General features: G+C 48.0%; 1 protein-coding gene across 1 annotated transcript; it reads left to right on the forward strand.

Moving 5' to 3' along the window:
* Positions 1 to 10,299: 10,299 nt before the first annotated feature.
* On the forward strand, positions 10,300 to 25,477 carry SNRPD1 (small nuclear ribonucleoprotein D1 polypeptide). The gene is made up of 4 exons (XM_078606808.1): positions 10,300 to 10,431; positions 13,743 to 13,819; positions 21,362 to 21,553; positions 24,453 to 25,477. Exons 1-4 carry the CDS (start codon positions 10,418 to 10,420, stop codon positions 24,530 to 24,532), a joined length of 363 nt encoding a protein of 120 aa, XP_078462934.1. The 5' UTR covers positions 10,300 to 10,417; the 3' UTR covers positions 24,533 to 25,477.
* Positions 25,478 to 25,923: the final 446 nt, after the last annotated feature.

Genomic DNA, 25,923 nt, shown 5'->3' on the forward strand with positions numbered 1-25,923 from the left:
CCCCCCACCCACCCACACAACCAATCATTCACTCACCCCCCGCGACGTGAAATCCTTCCGGCGCCAGCGGAACCCCCCCCCGCCCGCGCGCGCCAAAGTGGGAGGCGTGCTTAATATTTTAGGGGGTTCCGTTAGGGTGGTGGAGGTGGGGGAGGAGGCGTGTAAAGATCTGTGTCTGTGTGTGTAGGGATGTGTGTGTGTGTGGGGAGGGGTGTGTAGGGATGTGTGTGTGTGTGGGGAGGTGTGTGTGTGTAGGGATGTGTGTGTGTAGGGATGTGTGTGTGTGTCTGTGTGAGTGTGTAGGGGAGCGGTAGTGTAGCGGTTAGCATGCTGCGCTATGAACCTGGCGATCCGGGTTCGATTCCAGCTCACGGCCAACACCAGTGACGATTATCTGAACTGGTCCTGGGCCTCCCCTAGGTCGACTCAGCCTCAAATGAGTACCTGGTGCGGTGCGTAAACATTGCCACTAGGGAGACAAAGACGGCCGGCCTTGTGTTGGTCACCCACCCCCTCGTGTGTGCCGTGCCGGCCTTCATAGGTGTTCGCTAACAGCACTTGCCCCTACAGTCTGTTAGGGCTATACGGGGGGATCTTTGTCTGTGTGTGTGGGAAGGTGTGTGTGTGTGTAGGGGAGCGGTAGTGTAGCGGTTAGCGCGCTGCGCTACGAACCCAGTGACCGGAGTTCGAATCCCGCTCACGGCCACTACCAGTGACGAATATCTGAACCGGTCCTGGGCCTCCCCTAGGTCGACTCAGCCTCAAATGAGTACCTGGTGCGATGTGTAAACATCGTCACTAGGGAGACAAAGGCGGTCGAGCGTGGTGTTGGCCACCCACCCCCTCGTGTGTGCCGTGCCAGCCTTTTATAGGCGCTAATCGCGAGCATCACTTGACCCAACAGTTTGTTCCTGGCTTCGTGGGGGATTCGTCTTTGGAGGAGAGATAGATGTTTGTGTATGTGAAGCGAGGTGCCTGTATATTGTGGAGCGTTTAATTGGCGGCAGCATCTCTCATTTGCATGTGCCATGGGGGAGATTGCTCGGGATGATTCGCTGAGTTTGGGTGGGGGGGTATTAAAAACTAAACTCGTAAACATTTTTATTTTATTTTACCAGGTAAGGCCCACTGAGCTATATAGCTCTTTTATCGGAAGCGACTTGGCCACAAATGATAGCTCAACGAAGTCGTGGCTTATCATCGTGCGGTAATGTAATGCAGCCAAATACTCTAAACGCGTGATGTTGATTCTTAATGTGGAGTGAAATACCGGAGGACCCCGGGAGAAATCTACGCGACCACGGGGATAGAGAGAGAGACACGCAAACTCCAAATATACAGCAGGCGTCAGGGTCGCGATCGAACCTTCGACCTCCTGCGTTCCAGGAGAGGGAGTTAACACATTCCTGCGGAGGGAGCTGGTAGGAACGTTGGGTTGCTTGGTCAATGGCCAGGGTCAACGGCGGCGTGGTGTATTCCGCAAATATGCGCGACTGTGAGGGCGGGCACAAGCCGGCGTGAGTAGGTTAAACGTTGAGTTTTATAAGGGCACCACGGGGTGACCAGCCCCTCCCCACTCAGCCCCACCCCTCCAACCCCCCACCCAGCTCCACCCTCCCCACCCAGCCCCTCCCCACCCTCCCCACCCAGCCCCTCCCCACCCTCCCCTCTCCACCCAGCCCCACCCCTCCCATTTTTGGATGCACGACGGACGGACGGACACAATAATCCCCTGTGGGCTGGTGGAACCAGGAGGTTCCTACCAGTAACATCTCCTAGCCACCGTGGCGCCCTATACAGTATATTGGCCGCACCATCGTCTTAGTGCAGAACGCCCGCGCTCTGGAAGAATAGGGGTTCGCAAACTCCAATCAGCGTGCGCTTGCGTTTTGACCAATCCTCACCCTCCTCCTCCTCCTCCACACAGCGTGTGTGTGATTAAAGGCTCGATTTGAATTGCAGTGGAGAAGATTGTCAAGAGACGGGAGGTAACGACCGTGGGCTGTGATGTGAAATTTTCAAATGGGGGAAGGAGGGAGGGGGGGAGTTCCACCTCGAGTTTGTTCACGCGATGAAAAGCGTTTGCTGCTTTTCTGCGCTCCGACTACATGCCTGACTTATTGTCCTCTTGTCTTTTAAAGCAACCGGTCTTATAAATCGGTGTGTGGATGAGAGAGAGAGGGAGATCACGTGTTGTAGAACCCTATTGGCACCTTACACACACACACGTGTTTTGAGTGCGTCGTATTTTGCAGAGCGTCTCATAATCTGGAGAAATGCGGTATTTTAATATCAGGGTCTCCGTTGTTGTGAAATAAAATACGCGTGGGCTCAATGGGGCGAATCATCGTGATCAATCATCACCAGCCAGGTGATCGATCCAGAAGTCCACTGCTGGATGGAGGCCTGGCTAAATGTTCAGTCTCTCGCAATCCTTCCGATGTAAATCGACGATCCGCATACCCGTCCAATTGTCTGCGCGCTACAAATTGTTTCGATTGGAATCTTGTTTTTGTTTGTGAGCCGTTGTCTCGGCAAGGAAGGGGTTAACGTTTTCACATCAAGGACGAGGAGAGAGAGAGCAAGAGAGAGAGCAAGGGCTGCCTTGGTCTTTTCTTGGACCCAAAACAACAACAACAGCAACCACCACCCCATGCTGCCTCCAATCACATTGGCTGCTGCATCTGCTGTGGGAATTATCTGTGCATGACGAGGGGGGGGGGGGAGACTCTGTAATTCCTGAACACCGCCGTGCCCCTGTGCCTCTAGGTGCATGACCGCTGAACAGCGGGTACACTGTTACACGACTATTTATATAATGTACTAGCTTTACTACCCGGCTTCGCCCGAGACTTGGATTCTGGTCTTGGATTAACACACGGCCTACGCGGAGGGTGGGGGGGGGGGGTGACGTCAGCAGGCACTCTGCGTGACGTTGCCGCATGCGGGTGACATCACAGATGTGACGTCACCGCTCACTTGCCGTACAAAATATATCCATTATTGCGCCCACCCCCCCCCCCCCCAAAATGCTAAAGTATATTTTTTATACTTTTTGCATTGTGTACATTTTGCAAGCTACCCACATGCCAATTTTCAAGTTTGTTGCATGTTGGGAAGTATGCTAAACATTTAGAACAGACACACACATTCACAAATGTCCCTTTTATATATATAGATAACTTTTAAAAATCTATATATGTTATTATAATTGTACTTTTGAAGTCGCATCGTCACAATGTCGGCGAGCTCCCGATCTTACAGGCAAGGTGCCTTTCTCGTCACGCTGTGGAGGTCCCAATTGGATGCAACGTTTTAGAGAAGTGTTCTTCACTAATTTTCAGAGGGTGGGGGGGCACTTTGGCCGATAAGACATAATGAGTGTGTAAGGGGCCTAAGGGCCGCCACACATTTGAAACCAAACCCCAACGGGTTTGACAGCAGCAGACCATGCTTTCCCACCTGATGACGGACGCTTGTGTTGCGCCCGAAACGTCGTGATTTATTTTATTTTCTACCTACGTGACTTTACCGAAATAAGAGTATGGATTCCTGCAGTCACGAAAGCTTCAAATCAAGATTGATGATGATGATGTTTTCACGATTTGTGTTTTGTCAGGGGCCGCACTGAAGCCCACCAGAGGCCATCAGTTGCCCGCGGGCCTTGCAATGAAGGACGCTGGTTTAGAGCGACCCCCAAATCAGCGTCGTCACTGGCGGCGTTGTGGAGACACTGTGTGATACATTGAATGTTGAAACCGGTCCAGAGTTTTGCTTGTCTTGAATCGATGATGCTGAAGTTACGCGCTCCCAGAAGGCCCTGCGCGCGTGTGTGTGTGGTTGGTGGGTTTTGTGTAAGAAATACGTTAAATTATTTGATGTGGAGAGACGGATTATATGTGCAGAAGGAGACTGTCGCCTGCATGTTTAATCTTGCTATATAGAATCGCTCGCCACATTTGCGTTGACACGAAATTTAGCTTAATCGTCGCAGCTGGTAGCTCTCCAAATAAAAAAAGAACAGAGAAACAAATTTACGTGATGAGTTTTTTCCCTCCTCCTCCTCCTGTGGGCAGTCGTTGTCGATTAAGGTGGAGAACCATCAGCTCGCTGCACTTTGATGATCATTAATCACAGACGGCGAGAGCCTGGAGTCGATGCCAATGCTCTCAGATGGCTCCAGTTTGTTCGACACGTGATGAGCTCTCCTGAGCCACCTGGCTGGCACATCTCGAAATGTTGTTGTTGTGTTTCGGTGGGCATGGCTCGTACATTTGGCAGGTGTTCGCGTTGTGCATTATAGCTAAGGGTCTTATACACAGCACCGCAAGTACCCACGGTTATACGATCCATATGGCAATCTCAAATCCCATTCTGAATGACAGCGAAACTGAAAAGCAGGAAGGGTCATGCAGTGGCAATGGTGATGATGTTGATGATAATAATTCAGCTCATGCAAAATGATGATTATGTTGTTATGATTTTGGTGATTACACTATTGATGATGATTAAGCTTTGGTGATTATAAGGACCATTAGGCAAGCTTTTGCGATGATGATGATTCTGCTGAAACTGATGATACTTATTATTCGACTGCTGATGATAATAATGATGGTGATCCAGCTGTTCCTTCTGCCGATAATTCAGCTGCTGCTTCTGTTGCTGATGATGACTATGATCATCATTTAGCTGCTGCGACCACTTCTGCTGCTGCTAGTGCTGATGGCTATCAACTACTGCTGCTGATTGATCATCATCATCATCATCATCATTTAGCTGCTCATATTGCTTGATGCTAATTATTATTATTAATCGGCATCTTCATCAGCAGCCGCTGCTCATGATGATGATGACGACGTGATGACGGTTCTTCATCTGTTTTGAAACACGTTCTTGGGGGGGGGGGGTGGGGGAGGGGTTTGCCCGGCATCACCGTCATAGGAGAAGGGCCGCGAAGATTCGGGGATTCGCTGGAGAGGCTTCCTGCCCCTCGCCGCTGTCCATGGCGGGGAGTCTGGCCGCTCCCGCAGAAGAGCGCGCGCCCCCTGATTAAAGCCGTGAATCAACGCGGACTTCACCCTCCCCTCTCCTCTCCTCCCTTGCGTCTATTAACGAGGCCGCGACTGACGAAACGCAATAAAAACACCAACATCACCCGCCCGCCCGCCTGGTCCCCTGGCCTCAATTGGACGCGTGTTTTATACTCGCAACAAGGACGAGCAGCCCGGCCAGCCGCCACTGTTTTAATCCCACCAAACAAAACATTAATAAATTACAACGATATAAAAAAAATTCGTTACCAGGTAAGGCCCCACTGAGCTATGTCGCTCTTTTTCGGAAGCGACTTGGCCACAATTGATAGCTCAACGAAGTGGCTTATCATCATCATCATCACGTGGACATTGATAGCAGTCATATACTCTGAACGCGTGATGCTGATTCTAAATGTGGAGGGGAAAACCAGAGGACCCGGAGAAAAATCCACGCGACCACGGGGAGAGAGACACGCAAACTCCAAATATACAGCAGGAGTCGGGGTCGAACGCACGACTTCCTGCATACCAGGTGAGGTAGTTAACATCTCGCCACCGTGGCGCCCATTAATGACACACACGCTGGCTCGCGCAGAGACAACACAAAACGACCATGACTGTGTGTTACAGTTGTTGTGCGGGTGTCAAAGTCCCCCGGATTCTATCGCTTCCATTATCCGGAGCTTCATGACTATGGGTCCCATCCTGCAAGAGTCGTCAGAGATTTAAGAAATAAATACAATGCCGTTTAACTAAATGGGCGAATCACTAATAAGTAGATTTATTTGGTGGTAGCCATAGATAAATGGGTCGGCAACCAAAATAACGATGAGATGCGAATTCGGTAACAAAACCCAAAAAACCCCATCAATATTTTAAGAGCCGCAATGCGATGCGAATAACGACGTCACGAAGCAGCAGTCCTTGGAGAGCCGCACGCGGCTTCGGAGCCGCAGGTTGCCGAGCCCTGCCCCTACATGACGAAGGGGGCTGGACAGTCAGGGCGTGCAACAGTGAAATAATTATGATTTAAATTCATAAAACGCCCTTAAGCAATCGTTTTCAGGGCGCTGTGCACGGAAAGACGGAATTAGTTAACAACAACCAAGTAGAGAAGAAGTGAGAAAGACGGTTGAGAATACGTAAAGAGAGGAAGCCATTTTAAACAGACACGTTTTAGTGTTAATTATATGGTGAGACATCAGTAAGCATGGCAACGGTTGAACAAACGTTGACACGTGGTTGGGTCAACGTTGGACGAACGTTGGATCAACGTTGGACCTACGTTGGGCCAACGTTGGTACGTGGTTGGACCAAGGTTGGCACGTGGTTGGGTCAACGTTGGACGAACGTTGGACCAACGTTGGACCAACGTTGATTCAACGTGGTTGAACCAACATTGGCACGTGGTTGGTTGAACGTTGGCACGTGGTTGAACCAGCATTGGCACGTGGTTGGACCAACGTTGGACGAATGTTGGATCAAAAGTTGGCACGTGGTTGCACCAACGTTGGCACGTGGTTGGACCAATGTTGGCACGTGGTTAGATCAACGTTGGACGAACGTTGGATCAACGTTGGACCTACCTACGTTGGGCCAACGTTAGTACGTGATTGAACCAACGTTGGCACGTGGTTGGACCAACTTTGGACCAACTTTGGTCCAACAACATTCTAAATTTACTGGGACTGCGTTGGCAGTTGGTGCACAAGCACAAATAATAACAAAACACCTCAACACATGTTTTGTAAATAACACCGTGGCCTTAAAGGGGGGAAATGTATATATATATACAGAGTGCTTCAAAAAAATGTTAATACTTCTGAGAATTTGCAACAATTCCACGAGAAATGTGCCTCCAGGTTCTGGAGACCACCTGGCATGTGTTGTCAATGATGGTGAACAAGTGGAGACTCTTTGACTTTTTGAAGCTATTAACATATATTTGTTATCATGTTACAGTGTATTATACGTTATTTTCCCTTAAAAACGATAGCTCCATGTAAGTGTTCATTTTTTTGAAGCACCCTGTATATGAGGCTACATCGATGTGCTCTGAAGAAGGGCCATTGCCGGGAACATCACCTTCCAGTAAACATGTCAGCATTGAGCCAACGTTGGCATATGGTTGGAAACCGTTGGATCAACGTTGGTTCAACGTCCCTTTGATTAATTATCATTATTGGACTATTCTTTTTTTTTAAGGCAGTGTTAGTGACGATTGCGTTGAGTATTTGCTCCACGTACACTCACGACTGGCCTCCCATTTCCCGTCCTCAAGTCCCACTGGTTGTTAATTTGACATCCATTGGCACTAAACTTTACACACAACAACAACAAAAATCGACGTTTACCGCTGCGTGGCGGTGATGTCACCGCATCGCTTGTGCCAGGCTAGGTGCACCCTGAGGCTACCGTGAAGTGTGGAAGGATCGTCGGCAAGTTTTCAGAGGACAGACCCAGGTGCCATGGGTTGGCTGACTCACGAAATGGCTGGAAGATGCACCAGCTGTGCTCCACACTGTGGCAACTTGCTGCGTTTTAGCCGCCCAGCAACTCCACTCGTTGTTGTGAGCGTAGTTCCTCTTCCCTCCGAAGTTGTTGGAGGGCGACTGATTCCAACTGTCCAGCAGCAGCGTCCTTCATGAGCCTCCTTCGCAGACGCCCATCTTGACACCACTGGTACTGGCCACTCAGCCCAATCAGCCGCCCAATCAGCCCATTTAGCCCATTTAGCCCCCCTCTATCTGGCCAAACAGAAGCTGCTTGGGCATGCAGTGACTTGGCATATAAACCCACACAACAACAAGACGGAGGATCCCCTGTGTGGCCTTAACAGACCGTTGGGGGCAAGTGCTGTTTGCGAGCACCTATGAAGTCCGGAATGCTACACGAGGGGGTCGTGGGTGGCCAGCACCACGTCCGACTGCCTGTGTCTCTCTAGTGGCGATGTTTCCACACTACACCGGGTACTCATTTGAGGCTCAGTCGACCTGGGAGGCCCAGGACCGTTTCAGATAATCGTCTCTGGTGTTGGCCGTGAGCGGGAATCGAACTCGGTTCGCCGGGTTCGTAGCGCAGCGCGCTAACTTCTACACCACCGCTCCCCATGAACCGACACAGCATCACGGAGAATACTTGTTGATTGCTAGTGTTGGCACATCAGGTGTTCTAGACAGAGGCATGCAGCGTGAAATAATTACCTGGGAAATGTAGCGTTAAGAATTACCTCTATGTTTGTTTGTTTTAGAGGTGAATCTTCTCAGCAGAGGGATTTTCTCTCACGTTTTTTGCACCCAGCTGGAAGTTAATGTTGCAAAACTGCGTTGATCGCTGGGTCTGGCTGATTGAAGTTATCATCGCTTGCCTGTTTTAGTGTGTTAGAAGTAAAAACTAATTTCAGGTTATTCATTTTAGCTTAGTATGCAGTCCGTGTACTTTTAACATTCACTTCTCAGATGTATCTTCCTGGAACTGTGATTTGGGCCCAGGGATGCATTGTTAAGTGGCTCGTGCCTTGCTCTCATTAGAACAAATCTTCCCACAATGCAATGTGTCAGAAACATTTGAAGATTTCACATCTAATATACATTTGTTTATTTATGAGTAAATACTTTGTGATCATTGAAAGATTTGGCTGTCAGTCAATATCTGATGATGTAAATTCACATGTCAATATTTAAATTTTTTTTTTAATTCTCATCAAGGCTTTTGGTGTAAACATGGGCAGTCTCCAACTCCTAATATCCACTCTGTCTCTCTGACCTCTCTAATTACGTGACATGAAGGGCCATTGCCCGAAACGTCGTCTATTATATATATATTTTTTATTATATTAAGGCCACAGTATTATTGATGAATGTGTTGAGTTCATTTTTTTAAAAATAGCAATGGTTTTCACAAAATTCCGAATTTTGTTTTACGATGCAGAAGTTTTATTCATATTATTACATTTGTTTTGTCAACATAAACAAATGTATTTTGTCAGAACGTGGATAATTTTTTTGCTGAGGGTTTTCCCCCTCAAAGTTTGAAAGTTTGCCGATAAATCTGTATATACTGTATTTTCACGAAATTTAGATTTCGCTAAATATTGATATTTTCACAAAATCCATATTTCACTCTTGTGGATTTTTTTTACTTCATTCAATCTTCATTCATTGATTCACAGTGACCCAGACTCACACAGTGACCCAGACTCAGACATAGAACAATAGACTCACACAGAGACCCATTGACTACAGATTGACTCATTAGCTGACAAAGACCCATATAGGCTGCCATTTTCGGTGGTGATTGTAGGTATTGTATATTTTATATACGAAATGTGGATATATTTCTGCGAAACATGTTTACATTGCAGGAATTGTTGTTAAATGGGTACGTTATTTCATTAAACGTGGATATTGTTTTACACTAAATCTCGAATTTAGACCCGAGTTAACGTTTACATAACTTCTTACCGAAACTTAAACAAAGTATATCATCGATCAACTGCTTCTTCACAAATGTTTACAACTTCCACACCAATATGTTTAGATTTCAATACAGTAAGTAACTCCATAATACAGTTTTTTTTGGATTAGATCGCGTAAATATAAATGTGGCTAAACCCGCCACCACCCGACACAGCCAATTCGTGAGGTGCGTCACGTAAAGATTCAGACCTCTGGCTGCCGCCTGATGATGCCGGTTGTAATTACTGGCGAAACGTCGTTCTCAGATTGTTAATGTTGTGGATTTGCTCTCCGACACACCGGTTAGTGCTGTACTAGTGACGAATTGGCCACGTTCTGTTTACATGACAACCCTTACTAGTTGGCTGTGTCGGGTGGTGGCGGGTTTAACGACACATTTATATATTTACGAGATCTAACCCAAAAAAACCTGTACTATGGATGGTATTGGTCGCAAAAGCCTAGTACCGTGTTAAACAGGAACTGCAAAAACATTTCCAGTTTTATGACAAAATAATAAGTTTGACCCTTTCTGGCAATAAAACAAATAGATGTTCAAACACCAAATATTGAATGTTTGAACATCTTAATGTCTGTTATTTTTTTAAAATAAATGTTTAAACGCCAACTATTTGGCGTTTGAACATCTTAACACCTGTTTTATTACCAAGAAATGGTAAAACCATTTTTTTTCATACTTTGACACTGGCATAAAAAAGGTCCCATTTCTCGATTTTTTTTTATTGCCACTAAAAATCTCCATGGCAACCATCCTGTCCCGGAAGTACAAATCCGCCATCACCGACCCCCTTGACGTCACATCCGCCACTCCCTCCACCCACCCCGGCCCTTCCCGCCAGGGCCCCGCTCTATCCTAGCCCCAAGCTCCAGGCACCTCGGGCCCCGCTGCCACCATCCGTCGGCATCATGAAGCTCGCGAGGTTCGAATCGTCTTCGCGATGGCCCAGCAAACTCGCGTGGCCCATCTCGTCCCTTCGCCTCCTTCCATTCGGAGTTGAAAGTGGACCTCGCGGGGTTTTTGCTTGTTTTTGTCCGAAGGCGCCACGGCCCCGCGCTTTTGTTTCCCCGGTGTTTGGGGTCGCCAAAGCGAGCGGGATTCTACACTGGGGGGGAGGTTCAATTGTGAATTACCCAGCGTCGCTCATGTCGCTGCTGCTAGTGGTAACTAAGTCGCTAATTGGTGTTGTGCTTAGCAGGTTAATTGGCAGTGGATGCTGGTTTAGTGACGGTCTTGGAGATCGATACCCGGGGGGGTTTCCATTCATTCGCGCGGCGGTTTGATTTTCACGAACCGGCCTCGCTCTTGACAATCAACCGCGCGTTGATGAGCGAACATGACGTCTCGTCAATTAGCAGCAGGTTGCGCTCTTTTTTATTATAAAATCCGTGCATATAACGGGTGCTCGACGTCAATCTATCAGGCAGTCGTCTGTCGCGTTGCGCCGTCGCTGGAAGACTTAGGCCCTGGATTTGACTATTTTACGAGCGCTGTGTTTAACTCCAGTCTGGGGTTGCGTTTAACTTCCTCGGGAGGTTTGCTGCTTCACTTTGTCCAATTTTATATCTGAGCTAAGAGTCCACGAGCCATCGTTGGAGAGGCTCGTTCAAGCTGTGGTGTAGCTACGTGTGCGATTAGCGAACTTTGCCAGCGTGATGTCAACTTAACTCTGCTAAGAGCCACGAGTTAACTATTTGGGTGCACGAGAGTTGACCTATCAATGAGAGTTTAAAAAAACAAGTTGTCACGTATAGCCCTTGATCAGTCCACTGGTGGATGAAGGCCTCACCACGCGTCTATTTGTAATTGCAGGCGGTACATAGGTCATTCTCATTGATGTATTGTATTAAGACCTGGTATAGTTGACTCCTGGCTGTAAGTAATCATTAATCCACTTCTGGATGAGAGCCTCCAAACGTGTGCGTTGATAATCGTATCTGGGCTAGAACTAAGGGCCGCTCGTTGTAAGTGAACTGAATGTGGGCCACTGTTACTAGAAGCCACGTGCGTTCGCTGTGCCGAGGCCTAACGCACTCCCTCGATGTTCGTGAATGTTTGTTTATGTTCAGGGCCCGCAAATAGCCGTGCGCACCCACCTGTATGAATGCCTCAAAAGTTCATGGACGTTGGTCGATACAATTGCAAATTAACTTTCACCTGCACAATTGTAAAAGCTGCGCACTCGGCGGTTAACGTGAGTTGTTATTGACGGGTGATCCGATTGCGATGCGAAAAAAACCCGAGGTGGTATTCCTTCTCACTGATTTGTGGGCAGAATGAGTGAAATCGTGACGAGCCGTGCGTTACCTACCCCCGATTCCACCTTAACCGCATGTGTTGCTGTGACACTTTGGTATATGGTGTTGGTGCGGTGTTACATGTTGTGGTTATATGTTGGCGTGATATTGTGCGAATGTGCTGTAACGTTGTGTGGCATACTGATGTGTGTGTTAGATTGTTGGTGATATGTGACATTTCACTGGTGGCTGTTCGGATATTGTTATGCGCTCATCATAGATGCTGGCGTGTTGTGGAATACTGATCTGGTATAATGCTCATGCACGCTATATGGGGCCATCCATTTAGTACGTACGCAAGGGTTCACACTCACACAGCCACTTCGCGCGCCGATCACTTTGTTACGGCTCTGCGATCTACCATTAACATGCTAATCTCTCATTAACATGCTACTTTTCACCTGGCAGCCCTTTGATTGGTGGAAAACCAACCACCGTCGGGTTGGCTGCCTACCACTTACATTGTCATTGGCTGCTGACATTTGGGCTACGCCCATTTCAAACCCTTATAAACAATTTGCCTTGGAAGCTAACCCCCCTTTTCCTGAAGACGACCGCTTGTGTTGCGATAGAAACGTAGTTTTTTTATTTGTTGTTATTTTCATTAAACCTTTCTACGTGACTTTACCGAAAGACTCAAGAATACGTACGCAAAAATCTGTCAACTTGACCCCTCCCCCCCCCTCCCTGTACACACGTGTACTTTTTACACCCCCCCCCCACCTGCGTACGTACGCCTGACGCACCCCCCCCCCCCGCATCCTATAGAACGGCCGATAATCCGCGCAGAAACGATCAAGGATGAATAATATTAACTTGTTTAAGCAAACAGATTGTCCACCGCTGGCTGCATTAAAGAATTGAGTTGCGTAACTTAATAAAAGTAGCCTAGTGTCCGCTAGGTTCCAAATGTCGACTGAACCCAATCGAACAGTTACGTATTATAGGAATTTCGTCAACACGCGCAATGTCAGGCTGAAGCAGTGTTAGCTGCAGTCTGCTGGGCCGCCGTCTTGTCTGACAGCTGAAGAAACTGAACTGTGGCTCATTTGAAGGCCAATATAGACAAATTATTATGGAGGCTTCACACCCCCCCCCCCCGTTTCCTATGCGTACGTACATAGTCAGTAGACCCCCATATCTAAGCGTACGGATTTGGGTTAACCGCCCTCCATACGTACGTTCTAATTGGATGGCCCCTATTGTGCTGGTTTGGTGATATATATATAACCGCTATTTATTTTATTTTACTTGGCAAAGCCCACTGAGCTATTAGCTGTTTTTCAGTGAGGACCTAGCCACAAATGATTGCTTGACGAAGTGGCTTGTGGAAATGTATAGCAGCCAAATAATTAAATCGTATATCATTTTGGGTTTTTGGGTTAAATCGCGTAACTATAAATGTGTTGTTAAACCAGCCAATTAGTAAGGTTTGTTACGTAAAAAAAACGTGCCAATTCGTTACTCGTACAGCACACCGGTGTGTTGGAGAGCAAATTCACGCCATTTACAATCTGAGTACGACATTTCGACAGTAATTACAACTAGCTTCATCAGGCGAAAGCCAGATTTGTGGAGAAATCCTCCGGTTTAACGACACATTTATAGTTACGCGATCTAACCCAAAAAAACTATGAGGGATGATATTGGTCGCAAGCCTCCATGTTAAATGAAATTGTGTGTTTCTAAATGTGGAGGAAAAAACCTGTGGACGCGGAGAAAGATCCACGCAACCACGAAGACGCAGAGAGAGAACATGCAAACTCCAAATATACAAGCGTCAGGGTCGAGATGGAACCCACGACTTGTATATCCAGGCGAGGGGGATAACATCTCGCCACGTGTTGGGAAGGGCTGGTAGTGGTAAGATCTGTCGGCGTGATGTGATGTGCCGCTGTGGTGTGGGCTTGACGAGGTGTTGCAATGTCACCCGCAGGTTCCTCATGAAGCTGAGCCACGAGACGGTGACCATTGAGCTGAAGAACGGTACCCAGGTGCATGGCACGGTCACAGGCGAGTAATAACAATAATGCTTTATAAAACCACAAAGTAGTGAAACGAGAGTTGTTAAATTTCGATTTAAAGCTTTCGTGACTGCAGGGATTCACATTATTGGTTCTTTCGATAAAGTCACATAGAAGGGAAATAATAAAGCTGTAAATACAGCAAGAACATTTTCTTGCTGTGGTTTTCACACCTGATGATGATTGCTTGTGTTGCAATCGAAACGTCGTGAGAATTGTATTGTTTTATTTTTATTATTTCCCTTCTACGTGACTTTACCGAAAGAACCAAGAATATGAGAGTTGTTAATTTTGGTATTTTAGTGTTATTGATAATCACATGCAAAAAATCTATTATCAGGTTAACCAACTAGCATGGTGAAATATTGTCAAATAAGCCCCATGACCAATAGCAGCGTGGTAAAGCCTTCATTCAGCAATGGATTGACAAAGGAACTGTACATTTTTTAAACATCTAACCTATAATGGGTTGTCACGTGACTAAATGGCATTCAAATGCACCATGTATTCACACAGCCCTGACAGAAACGCTGAGCATATTTATATTATAAGAGAGAGGCTGTTGGATAGAGGAAACCGGTGAATGTCAATGAATGAAAACCAGTTGTGGATTTACTCTTCAACACAACGATGTGATGTACTAGTAACGAATTGGCATGTTCTGTTAACGTGACAATCCTTACTAATTGGCTGTGTCGGGTGGTGGCGGGTTTAACAACACATTTATATATACGCGATCCAACCCAAAAAAACTTCTTATGGATGATATTGGTCGCAAAAGCCTACTACGTGATAAACTGAATGCCTGCACTTGGTTATTCTCCCGCTCGGCCACACTCGGTGCACAAAGCGGTTGTTACGAACGCTAAAAATTTAATACGATTTTAAAAAATGTACCCTTTAAATGCCAAAAGTGTTGGGGCTGGGGAATTTAAATTCAGTAAGATTCTTATCACGATGCATCCACTGTGTGTATGTGTAAGAATTAATAATTTTCCATAAATGCAGTTTATATATTCACTTGTTTTCCTTGGACTAGACCAGGGGTCTGCAACCTTTAAGACATAAAGAGCCACTTGGACCCGTTTCCGAAGGAAAAAATAAACTGGGAGCCGCAAAACCATTGCAACATTTAAAACAAATATAACACTGCATATATTGTTTCTTACCTTATTGCTATATACAGGATCGTGCAGTCAGCTGTCAATCTGAATAAAAAAAGGACTTTTTCACTTAACAATGTAAAATATATTTTTGCAAATTAATAGCTAAATTACCTGGTTAATGGGATTTTTGCTCCTGAACCTCAGTGCACAGTGTCTGCACATCAGGGCTGTAAGACGTCACCTTCATTTTCACACAGGCTTGCAAGCTGTCATCTGTGAGGCGTGATTGATGTTTGTTTTTAATATAGTTCATGTTGGAGAAGACCTGCTCACATACATATGTGGAGCCGAAGATCGACAGGACTCCAAATGCATACTTTTTCATGTTTATATAAGTGTTGGGGATGGCATTCCATGTTTCGAATACAAGTTTGTCCTGTTTGGGAAGGTTTTCAATATCACTCCATTTATGATTCTGAGCCAGAATGGCCTTCTGACGGGCAACATCCTCAAGAGTAGCGGTCAAGCATTTGAACTTGGACACCCATATATCTTTGTCGGCTATATCGGCCAGTTCCATCTCAAGATCAGGTTGACTTACACCTGCAAATGCAGTCATATTCAATAGGGATGGATCGATCGCCAGGGGAGTGACAGGGAAGGATAATGTCGTTTTTTCCTCTCTGAACTCACAGAATCGTTTCCCAAACGAACTTTGCATTGTGGTGATTGCAGACTTGAAATATTCCAAATTTATCGTATCATGACTTTGTTTGAACTCTCTCAAAGAGGGAAAGTGAGATAGTGTACCTCTCTGTAAATCTTTGACAAACACTGTCAACTTGCGCTCGAATGCCAAAACCTCCTCCAGCATGTGCAGGGCTGTGCCTCCTTTCCCCTGAAGGGTTGTATTTAGCGTGTTTAGATGTGCTGTCATGTCTACCATAAAATGTAATTTTTCCAGCCACTCTGGCTGTTCCAGCTCAGCAAAGGTGAGCTCTTTGCTGCCCAGGAAGGTTTTTACTTCTTCCAAACATGTGACAAAGCAACGGCAACGTTATTGCCTGTCACCGGGCGGGCAGTGTGGAGCGGAGCGGCGACCTGTCAGCAGCGGCAACGCCAGAGCAGGTGTCACAGTGCGCCTCCTCCCCTCGCTAGCATCCGCCCCGGAGCCGCGGTCAAGGTTCAAAAGAGCCGCATGCGGCTCCGGAGCCGCAGGTTGCCGACCCCTGGACTAGACAAACAAGACAATACAACCTGGAGAAAAAAAACTGGTTTTTTTTTTTAATAAATCATAATGCATCCCGAAGAAATGTGGACAATTTACATTAACAGTCGGAGGTAGATCAGTGACTTGGGAAAGGGCTTGTTTAATATCATGAGAGTATATGCATAGGGAAAAAACGGAGATATGTTTGCTTGAAAAAAGTTGGGTGAGAAAGTGGGAGGAAGAAAGGGGTAGAATGGCTTAGACCACAGCGCAGCTGTGTTGGACGTGGAGTGATAATTCGTCGTGCAGAAGTGAAAGGTTGTGTGAGATGGAATGCAGTGATGGCAGAAAGTGAGAGACCATGGGGGTGCATTTGAGCGATGCCACAGACTGTTGTATAAGACAGAGACACGATGTTGTTGAGAAACAGGTGACGGACGATTCTGCAGAATAGTATTGGCATTGGTGCGACATTGCTTCTGTGAATGTTGAGTCAGGAACCCTGGAAATTTGGCGATCAGGAGCACATACACCCTGCTACGCTTATATTTTTCACAAAAAAAAGTGATGCATCTTGATGTAGTCCACTAGTCATTTCCAAGGTCTGATGTCAGCCACACTTTAGTATTAGTCACGGTTATAAAGGCTCTCAATATTGCTTCAGAATTTTGCACTTTTATGAAAGTGGCAGCCAGTTTTGACATTTGCTGTCCATATCCGACTGCGGGAAAGTCCTCTTGTAAACTTTGGGATTTACACACGGGCAAGTTTTCTTACCTCTGCACTGTTTATCGTCATGCAGGCTCGTGATATTAACTGCTGTGCGTAAACAAAATATGTGGCCGGTGTACGGTCTAACATACAGCCATTTGCGATTGCGTGACTGGAATATAAAAACACAGCGAGTGCAACATTCTTTGGCCGGTGCTAATATTTAATGTCATCTGAAGTGGTGCTTTCGGGTAGTTGAGTGCTCCGCGTATTAAGACGTCGATACTTTTTTTATTTGAACCTCTGACATTTCATTTACGTAATTGGATTCCGTGCACGTGTAAATGAAAGAGTGAATTTGCGTGTTTTATTCGCTGCTTTTATGAAATTTGGCACTGGAAAATAAGTTATTTTGAATCATTTATTGTCCGCTGCTTTCGCTTGTAAATTTTCATTTCTACATTTTTAAAGTTGTGGTGCTCGTGTAATTATTAATAGGGCATCGCGAGACGAGACGAACCAAAGTACTCTCCCGGCGACCTTGTAAAAAAGTAAACACGTGCACGGTTTCTAAATAACAATATACTTCCTCTGGCCCCGTGTGCCCATACTGTGTGCCATTACACATGACCCCCAGGAAAGCCTGCTCCCTTGAGGTGGCTGAGGGCTATAATGGCCAGACAGGCAACCTGAGTCAAACACCACTCGTGTCCTGGGTTCGAATCCAGTTTTCAACTGCCGATGATGATATGCAGGGACAGATGTGTGAAATGAGGAGGCCTCTAATATCTGCTTAATTATTTTGTTTCTTACATTCTCCACGGCAGTGTTAATGATTATTTTGCATTGTGTGATTAAACCAGCCTCTCACTTAGCCCGGTAACCAATGACTGTATAATTTTATTTTATTTTGACCTTATTCTGGATCTACACAAGATTATAGGAACAACCATTTGGGGTTGGTCCTCGGATAAAACATGCACCACCTTGTATGGATAAGAAACCTACAGGATAAGAGACCGATTGAAGGGATTTCAGAAGTAGGTCACCCTTCGTTGATGCAGTCGGCGAGTGTTCGAAATGGAAATTTCTTAGACTAATGACCTGACAATGGTGGCACAATTGAAATATAATTGGGGCAAAGAAGACGAAATGAAATATTAAACGCGCAGAACCGAGAACGTGCTGCAGAGAGATGGTAAAAAAGAAGCAAGCACCAGTTATTTTGTAAATCTGCGCATTAATTCCTTTCCCCGCCATGCACACCACCGTAAGCTAACGTCCGCGCGACATTTGCTACGCCGTGACGCACGCCCACCCCCACCTCCCTGCGCAAGCAGCGACAGGCAAGGGGCCCTGCAGTCGGCGCCTCGCGATAACAGGCGAGCGCCATCGGCCGCAGGCTTAGCCCTGCACCGGCTGTGAAATGACAACCTTGGCCGTGACACCGGGCGGATTAAGTTGGCCTTTTGTTTTCACACAGCCGTGTCTGGAAAGAGGTTTTCAATACCGCTTGCTTCTTTGAAGCGGCGGAACCACATTAATCATCAGTCGGCACGTCCGTTGTAATGTGGGACATCTCTCCGCCCTGTCGCGTGAAAGGCCACGGCGAATTCCTGTCCTTTTCCGTCGTCGCCGCTGCCACTGCGCTTGCCACGTCCTTCTTTTTGGGCGGGGGGGTGGGTGAGATTTGCGAGAATTTTCCTCGCGTCTTCAGAAAAAATTCAATCAAGGATTTTCAGCCGGTTTCTATCTGTAGTGCAAATGACGCTGTTTCGTGTGCGATCAGCTGTTTTCTGCTGATGGGCCTTGAAGCTGTCTTTTGGACCCGCTGTGCATCTTTCGCCGGCTTTTATGAGCCGCGTTTGGGAATTGCTGTTCATCAGATTCTTTGGATTCAGCAGAAATGCCAAACGCTCGAGAGCCCAACAAAGGCGTCCCCAACCAGGCGAAATGGAACTCACGACACAGCACAGTTTTTTTTAAGCATCTCCCCCATTTATGCCCCCCCGCCCCCACTCACACTTGCCGCCCGCCTGCGTACACGGCACTCGCTGCGAATGGGAATGTGACTCGTTAATTGCCGAGTAAAAGTGACGGAGAGGCTTAAATGTGCATTAATTACGTGCGAGCGTTCATAAACGCCCCGCAATGATTGAAATCTTTTACGGCCCCCGCGCCCTCTGAAAAAAAATCGCAATTGCGCAATGAGGCGGCGGATAAGTGACACGCTCCCTATTTTAATTGCCTCCTGGCTCTGCAGAGCTTCTCGCACCGTGCGGAGGCCACGTGGCCAGCAGCCATGTGCTCTTACAGGCTTTTTAACTCTGAGCTATTGAACCGTAGAGAAAAGATGTCGCTCTCCCCGGGCAACTCTATAAACAATGAACTGAGAGAGGCGTGCGTGCGCACACGTGGGTGGCGGTGAAGCAGCGTTAACCTTTTGCGAGAGCGGCGTTGGCACACGGAAATATTTGACGCACCACCCCTCCAGTTCCCCCCTCCCAATTACGAACGGGCTCACGTTTTGAATGGAGCGGTGGCGCGGTACCTCGCGCACTGCACTATGAGCCAGGCAGCTCGGGTTCGTTTCACAGTCATGCCTAACGTCATTGGCGAATGATATCTGAACTTTTTCCTGGGCCCCAACCGCCTGAGAAAGGGCCGTGTGAATAGTTTGCATGTTTTGACCGTCTCGCAGTGGCATATGACCACTTGGCTAAACGCGAGTGTTCACAGTTAATCATACACGACATTCAGGAATTATGAAGCATCGCTAAACAAACTATACTACCAGATAAGGCCCACTAAGCTTTATAGCTCTTTCAGGGGTGACCTGGCCACAAATGACGGCTCAACAAAGTGGCTTATGTGGAAATTTATAGCAGGAAAATACTCTTAACGCAAGTTTCTCAATGTGGAGGGGATAAACTGGAGGACCGGGGGAAAAAATCCACCGACCACAGGGAGGACATGCAAACTTAAAATATACCATGCGTCCCGTTTGGGATCGAACCCAAGACCTGCATACCAGGCGAGGTAGTTAACATCTCACCACTGCAGCGCCCCAGAATATGACTGCATCTCAAAATGTTGTACACAAAGGAGGACGCATAATGAGGTCGTGGGGAAGAGGCGGCTTTTAACATTATTTCATTTCGAAGGTGGAGAATCTAAGAGATGGGGGAGGTAACAGGGATTGGCATACTTCATCGTGACTGGGAAGGTTGGGATGCCACGGGTGTTTGTGAATTGCTGTAAGAGTGACAGTATCCTGTCTCATGTTCATTGGCTACATTGTGAGAATTGCAAGATGTGCAAGATGGGCTGCATTGCAGTTAAGTAGCATTGATTTTCACGCCTGTCGGTAGCCGGAGCATGGACTACAGATTTAGGGGTGAAGCGATGCATGGATTTTTTTATTTTATTCATCCTCCTTAAGCTCGCAGTTTTATACGCATCGCATCGCGCAACAATCGACTGCTGCACACGCCTGATGATTGCTAAACGTGTCGCATGTACGTACACCTGTACAGAGCGCAAATTTGAATTGTAACATTCGGTAATACCGTTGTATTGGCGGTATTGCAACAAGCACAGGTATAAAACAAAAACTCGAGCACATTTGTTGATAACACTCTGTGGCCTTAAAATAATAGGAGGCGATGTTTTGGGCAATGACCCTTTTTCACAATTCAAAATAAGATCGCTCTTGCAGTGCATGGGACGCGTACGTTTACACACACACACACACGGCATCTTAATTTTGATCGGTGCTGTGAGATGTTGAGCAATCATCGAGCGCGTGCAGTGGCATAACTTCATTTGTGTTTGTACGACAAAATGAACAAGGATGGAAAATCATGCCATGCTGTGTCACGCACGGTCAGGCGTTAATTCCTCGCCGATTGATGTCCCAGTAACCCATAGACTGGGGTAGATGGGTCATTATTAGCCTCGGCTATAGCGAGAGGAGGTTAATACTGACCCTGGTGTGCCAGGTGCGGGAAAAAAATGTTCCAGGTCGCTGATGAACTGGAGTAGGTGGCACGCAACTAGTAGTCAAAGCCACAGCGAGAGAAGATGTACTGGATGCCGTATACCGGGTGCGAAAATATTGTCTGCATCGCCGACCCAGACAGATCTGGCTGAAATTAAGCCACGTTCACGAGGACTTGCCATTTGAGAAACACAGCCTCAACTCTGTCCCCGTGTGCACGTGTGTACGTGTGTGTGCGCGCGCCCGTGGTTTGTAGCGCGTGCTGCGCTACAAACCTGGGGACCCGAGCTCAATACCCACTGACGGACAGCATCTGAACCGGTCCTGGGCCTCCCCTAGGTCAACCCGGCCTCAAGTGCCTAGTGCCGTGTGTAAATATTGCGACTGGGATACAAAGGCGGCCGGGGGTGGTGCTGACCACCTACCCCCTCGTGTGCCATGCCGGCCTTCATAGTTGCATTTTGTTAAGGCTACATGGGGGAATCTTTGTGCGTGCGGTTGCAGGCGTGGACATCAGCATGAACACGCACCTGAAGGCCGTCAAGCTGACGGTGAAGAACCGCGAGCCGGTGACACTGGACTCGCTGAGCATCCGCGGCAACAACATCCGCTACTACATCTTGCCCGACAGCCTGCCGCTCGACACGCTGCTCGTCGACGACGGCCCCAAGGCGAAGGCGCGCAAGAGGGAAGCTGGTACGACTTGCACGGCGACTTGCCTCGCGGTTAGCGGCTACGTATGGCGCGTAAGAAGTTTATTGTACATACGTACATCATAGACTCGCACAAAGACCCATGGACTCGCACAGAGACCCATGGACTCGCACAGAGACCCATGGACTCGTACAGAGACCCATGGACTCGCACAGAGACCCATGGACTCGCACAGAGACCCATGGACTCGCACAGAGACCCATGGACTCGCACAGAGACCCATAAACTCTAGCAGAGACCCATAGTTTGTTGTCCTTCCCCTGCACTTCTGATTAGCATGGTTGGCGGCTACGTACAGTGCGAAAGAAGTTCTACATACATATGTACATGCCTACTCGAAAGGCATATTGATTCCAAATGTGGAGGGAAAAACCGGAGGTACCCGGAAAACAATCCACGCAACCACAGGGAGCACATGCACATACAACAGGCGTCAGGGTTGGGATCGAATCCATGACCTGTATACCAGGCGAGGTAGTTAACATCTCGCCTCGAAGCAACCGTGGCTCACGACGCGGTGCGGAAACGGCGGGACGTGACGTGTTTACGTCTCTCCCTCTCCGCGTGATCGCGTGGATTTATGTCCGAGTCTTCCCGTTTTTCCCTCCACATTTATAATCAACATGCGTTTAGAGAGTTTATGCTGCTATAAAGTTCCACGTAAAAATAATTGCCATTTAGCTCGGTGGGCCTTACCTGGTAAAATTAAAATACAGTATTTTCCCGTTATTCGCGAGGGTCACGTTCCGGAGATGCTTGTGAATATCATATTTCACGGCTAATGATATGGGCCTACGAATAGCTCTTAAATACATGTAAATTAACTCCTCTTTATCTCATCACTTTCACCTAACACTTTAATGCATCACTTTCACGCATCACTTTCTCTTGATGCAGTAGTCGTGGTATAGAGTTACAGATGCGATTCGCGGATAGCCAACATCACGGATGGCAAGTCCCCGCGAGTGACGACGAGGGAATACGGTGCTTCAGTGTCTTTGTTTTTTGAAAACGGTTAAAAAGCACGGGCCCAAAAAACCTTAAGCTGTCAGCAAAAAAACGGCGTTACCTTTGACGTTGCAATCGACAGAGGATTGTAACGTGTTCCTTGCATTGAACGAGGTTGTTATAAGAGCTTTGGGGGGGGGGGGATATGAGAGGAGGGAATTCCAGATTGGTGCAGTGTGAGAGGGAAGGAGCAGAAAGAAAGTGACTCGGGTGAGGGTATTGTTGTCATCTGCAGTCTTGAGTGGTAGATCCCGAGTCTTTGCCATGGGTGGGGAGGAATCGATGACTACAGTTGATGGGAATGGTAAACACTGCGGTAGTGAGAGGAGTGGACCACGGCAGTGGGGTGGTGGGGGTGGGAGGACAACAAGGGGAGGTATATACCAAAAATATGTTTGATTTAATAAACAGTATGTAGTGTATCCCTACTGTGTATGGTTTATTTATTGAATAGCAGAGACAGTCGTAGAGACAGACAGTATGAGAGGAGGGTCTTGAGCCTCGGTTTGCAGCAAGGGCAGTCGGCGAGCAGTCAGCAGGGTCAGAGGGATGGAGGGAGGCATCGTGGACTGCTGCCAGCGGGACAGGAAGTCGCATACGGGCACTCGTATACTGCCTCTCGCCAAGGTCGTGAACAGGAGGTATTGATGTATGGGTACTAGCGTCGGGTGTTAACGTGCGGGCACCAGTGCACGGAAACATGCACACTGGCACGATCTCGGAGGCTCTCCTACTCATCGGTACCAACTCATGGCCTCCGGCAGATGCCATCTCTCGCGATCCTGCGACGCAACGACTTCCACCCAGCCCCTGGCGCACTCACTTGCCGATTCTACTGCTCCCGTCTGCAGATTACCGCGATGTAAATGACCGCGTGCCACTTCAGACCATGCAGCTTGTGCAGGGCTGGTGCGTTTCGGTGGGAGGGTGGGGGGCTTGGGCACAAACTAGAGAGCATCCCCCACTGGGAACTCTTAAAGATGACCTTAAAGACTCGGCAGGCGAAAATTTAGCGGTGAAGCCTAGGGAATAGCAGGGCTTGGCAAACGTGGCACGTGCGCTTCAATCAATGGGCAGACCTGGCGCTCTCTTGCCCTTCCTGCCTGTGCACGTCTTGCTGCCCTGCCTCCTTTAACCGCTGCGTGTTGTCGTGTGGGTGTGTATCATGTGTCATGCGGTTGTCTGTGTGTGTGCTTGCCGGTGATTTTTGTCTTTGTTGCGCGCACACTCGCGCCCATGTGTTGGTTTGGGTTCCGCGTGCACGCGGCTATTTGAATCTGTTGTTTATTTCGTGTCTTTGTGGTTGTATCTATTTGCACACACGTTTGTGTGTCCCTGTTTGTGTATGTGTGCCATGTGTTTGCTTATCTCTACAGTTGTGTGTACATGTGTCCTTGTTTATGCGTGTGTGTGTGTGTGTGAATGTAGGGAGTGGGAGTGTAGTGGCTAGCGCTACACTGTGCTACGAACCCGGTAACCCAGGTTCGATTCGTCCTCACGGCCAACACCAGTAACGATTATCTGAACCTGTCCTGGGCCTCCCCTAGTTCGACTCGGCCTCAAATTAGTACCTAGTGTGACGTGTAAAAACATCGCCACTAGGGAGACAAAGGCAGCCAGGTGTGGTGCTGGCCCCCCACCCCCTCATGTGCCGTGTCAGCCTTCATAGGTGCGAGCTAACAGCATTTGCCCCAACAGTCTGTTACAGGCTATATGGAGGATATTTTTCTTTGTGTCTGTGCACATGTGCGGCCATGCATTTCTTCTAATGTGTCCTTGTGTGCGCAAGTTTGCGTGCACCTCTCAACCTGTTTCTAACCAATTTCTTTGCCGATCTGCCTGCCTGCTCGTGCGTGTGTTTTCGGGTGTGCAGCCGTCGGCCGCGGCCGGGGTCGGGGTCGAGGCCGAGGTCGGGGCGGCAGGGGAAGGGGCCGCGGGGGGCCGCGCCGGTGAGCTCACCGCGACTGCCCGCGCCGGTGAGCTCACCGCGACCGCCTGCGCCGGTGAGCTCACCGCGACCGCCTGCGCCGGTGAGCTCACCGCGACCGCCTGCGTCGTCCCCCACCGCCGGATGATCCTCGCCGAACTCCGCCGGCGGTCCGCGAGCCCACGCTCCGGACTGCGACGGCCCGCACCGGCGTGCGCTCAACGATACCCAGCGGCATCGGTGGTGGGAATTACGCGAGGGCTTCGGTGTGGGATTTGGCCGGCGTGTGTAAACGTGTGCGCGCGAGTCGAAACGGTGTTTTTCCTGGGGGGGCGGGGGGGGGGGAGTTGCAGCTCGGCTGAACAACGATGACGAGCCGTATAATGTTTTTCTTTATTAGCGTTGACGAAAACGGACAGGTCTTCTCCCCAAAGTGAATCTTTTCTTTCTTAATCTCGTGTTACTTGAAAGGATGGGGAGGGGGGCGGGGGGACGGAGTTGAAGCCTCGCTTGTTTAAGGCGCTGATAACGTTTCACGAATCAATCGGTCCGTTGCGCTTGTGAATATTAGCCGGCAAATGTATTGCTCCCATCTGATAGAGTTACTGCTCTGAAGGAGCCTCTGTGCGAGTGTCTTGCTGGACCTTCGCCTTTGGAATTTTAATGGTGAATTGCAAGAGAGAGAAATAATCAACCGTTGGCTTGGTGTGGGTTTTTTTGTCAGTGGGGTTTTTCTGAGTGTACCGGATAAGATTCCAGCAATGTTTTTTCACCTTCACTGTTTTGAAAAAGGAACTTGAAATAGCTCCAGAGGTTTTTTTTAAACAAATACCGTTACGTGGGTTGAAAAGTGAAATAAGTTTTGTTTCTTGTTTGAAAATGCTACTTAGTAAAATGTTGAAATTGTGACACTTCTCCATTGAAATGCCAGTAGTGGTTAAAAATTCAAAATAAATCTCATTTTCTCACAACCCCATGTTGCCGAGCGTAGTGAAATCGCGTCGTCGGGCAAATTGCATCGGGTGGGCATAAATGCAGAGTTGCATTTGGCTTTTATTCTTTCCACCCCTCGTTTCAAGGTCATCCCCGCCAACTCGCCTGTCGCACTGCGCCCTGTCGTTGCGAAGAAGATTGTGGCCTTTTCTCCTAATTGTCTGCAAACCCTCCAAAAAAAGCCAACGTAACACTCGTCTTGCGACTAGTGCACGTTTTTTTTTGCGCGGATTGTGGCACGCCGCATGTTGTTCGGCACGGTTGTCCGACGTTTCGCCCCCCCAACCTGCTGGGAGGGGGAAGTCTGTACATGCGAGAAATTGCGCTGCTCAATTCAGTTTCTGAAGAACACTTCCGTGTTGGCCAGTCCAGCAACACGGGTACATCACAGCAGTGACATTCACAATTGTGTAGTAACACTGGC

The sequence above is a fragment of the Lampetra planeri genome, chromosome 26 (assembly GCF_965212315.1).
Source record: "Lampetra planeri chromosome 26, kcLamPlan1.2.h2, whole genome shotgun sequence".
NCBI classification, from domain to species: Eukaryota; Metazoa; Chordata; class Hyperoartia; order Petromyzontiformes; family Petromyzontidae; genus Lampetra; species Lampetra planeri.

Bases quoted from the DNA above. Each gene is read 5' to 3' on its own strand.
- SNRPD1 (XM_078606808.1), top strand. The intron at 13,820-21,361 runs GCGAGTAATAAC...GTGCGGTTGCAG, and splicing joins GGTGCATGGCACGGTCACAG to GCGTGGACATCAGCATGAAC. The intron at 21,554-24,452 runs GTACGACTTGCA...TCGGGTGTGCAG, and splicing joins GGCGCGCAAGAGGGAAGCTG to CCGTCGGCCGCGGCCGGGGT.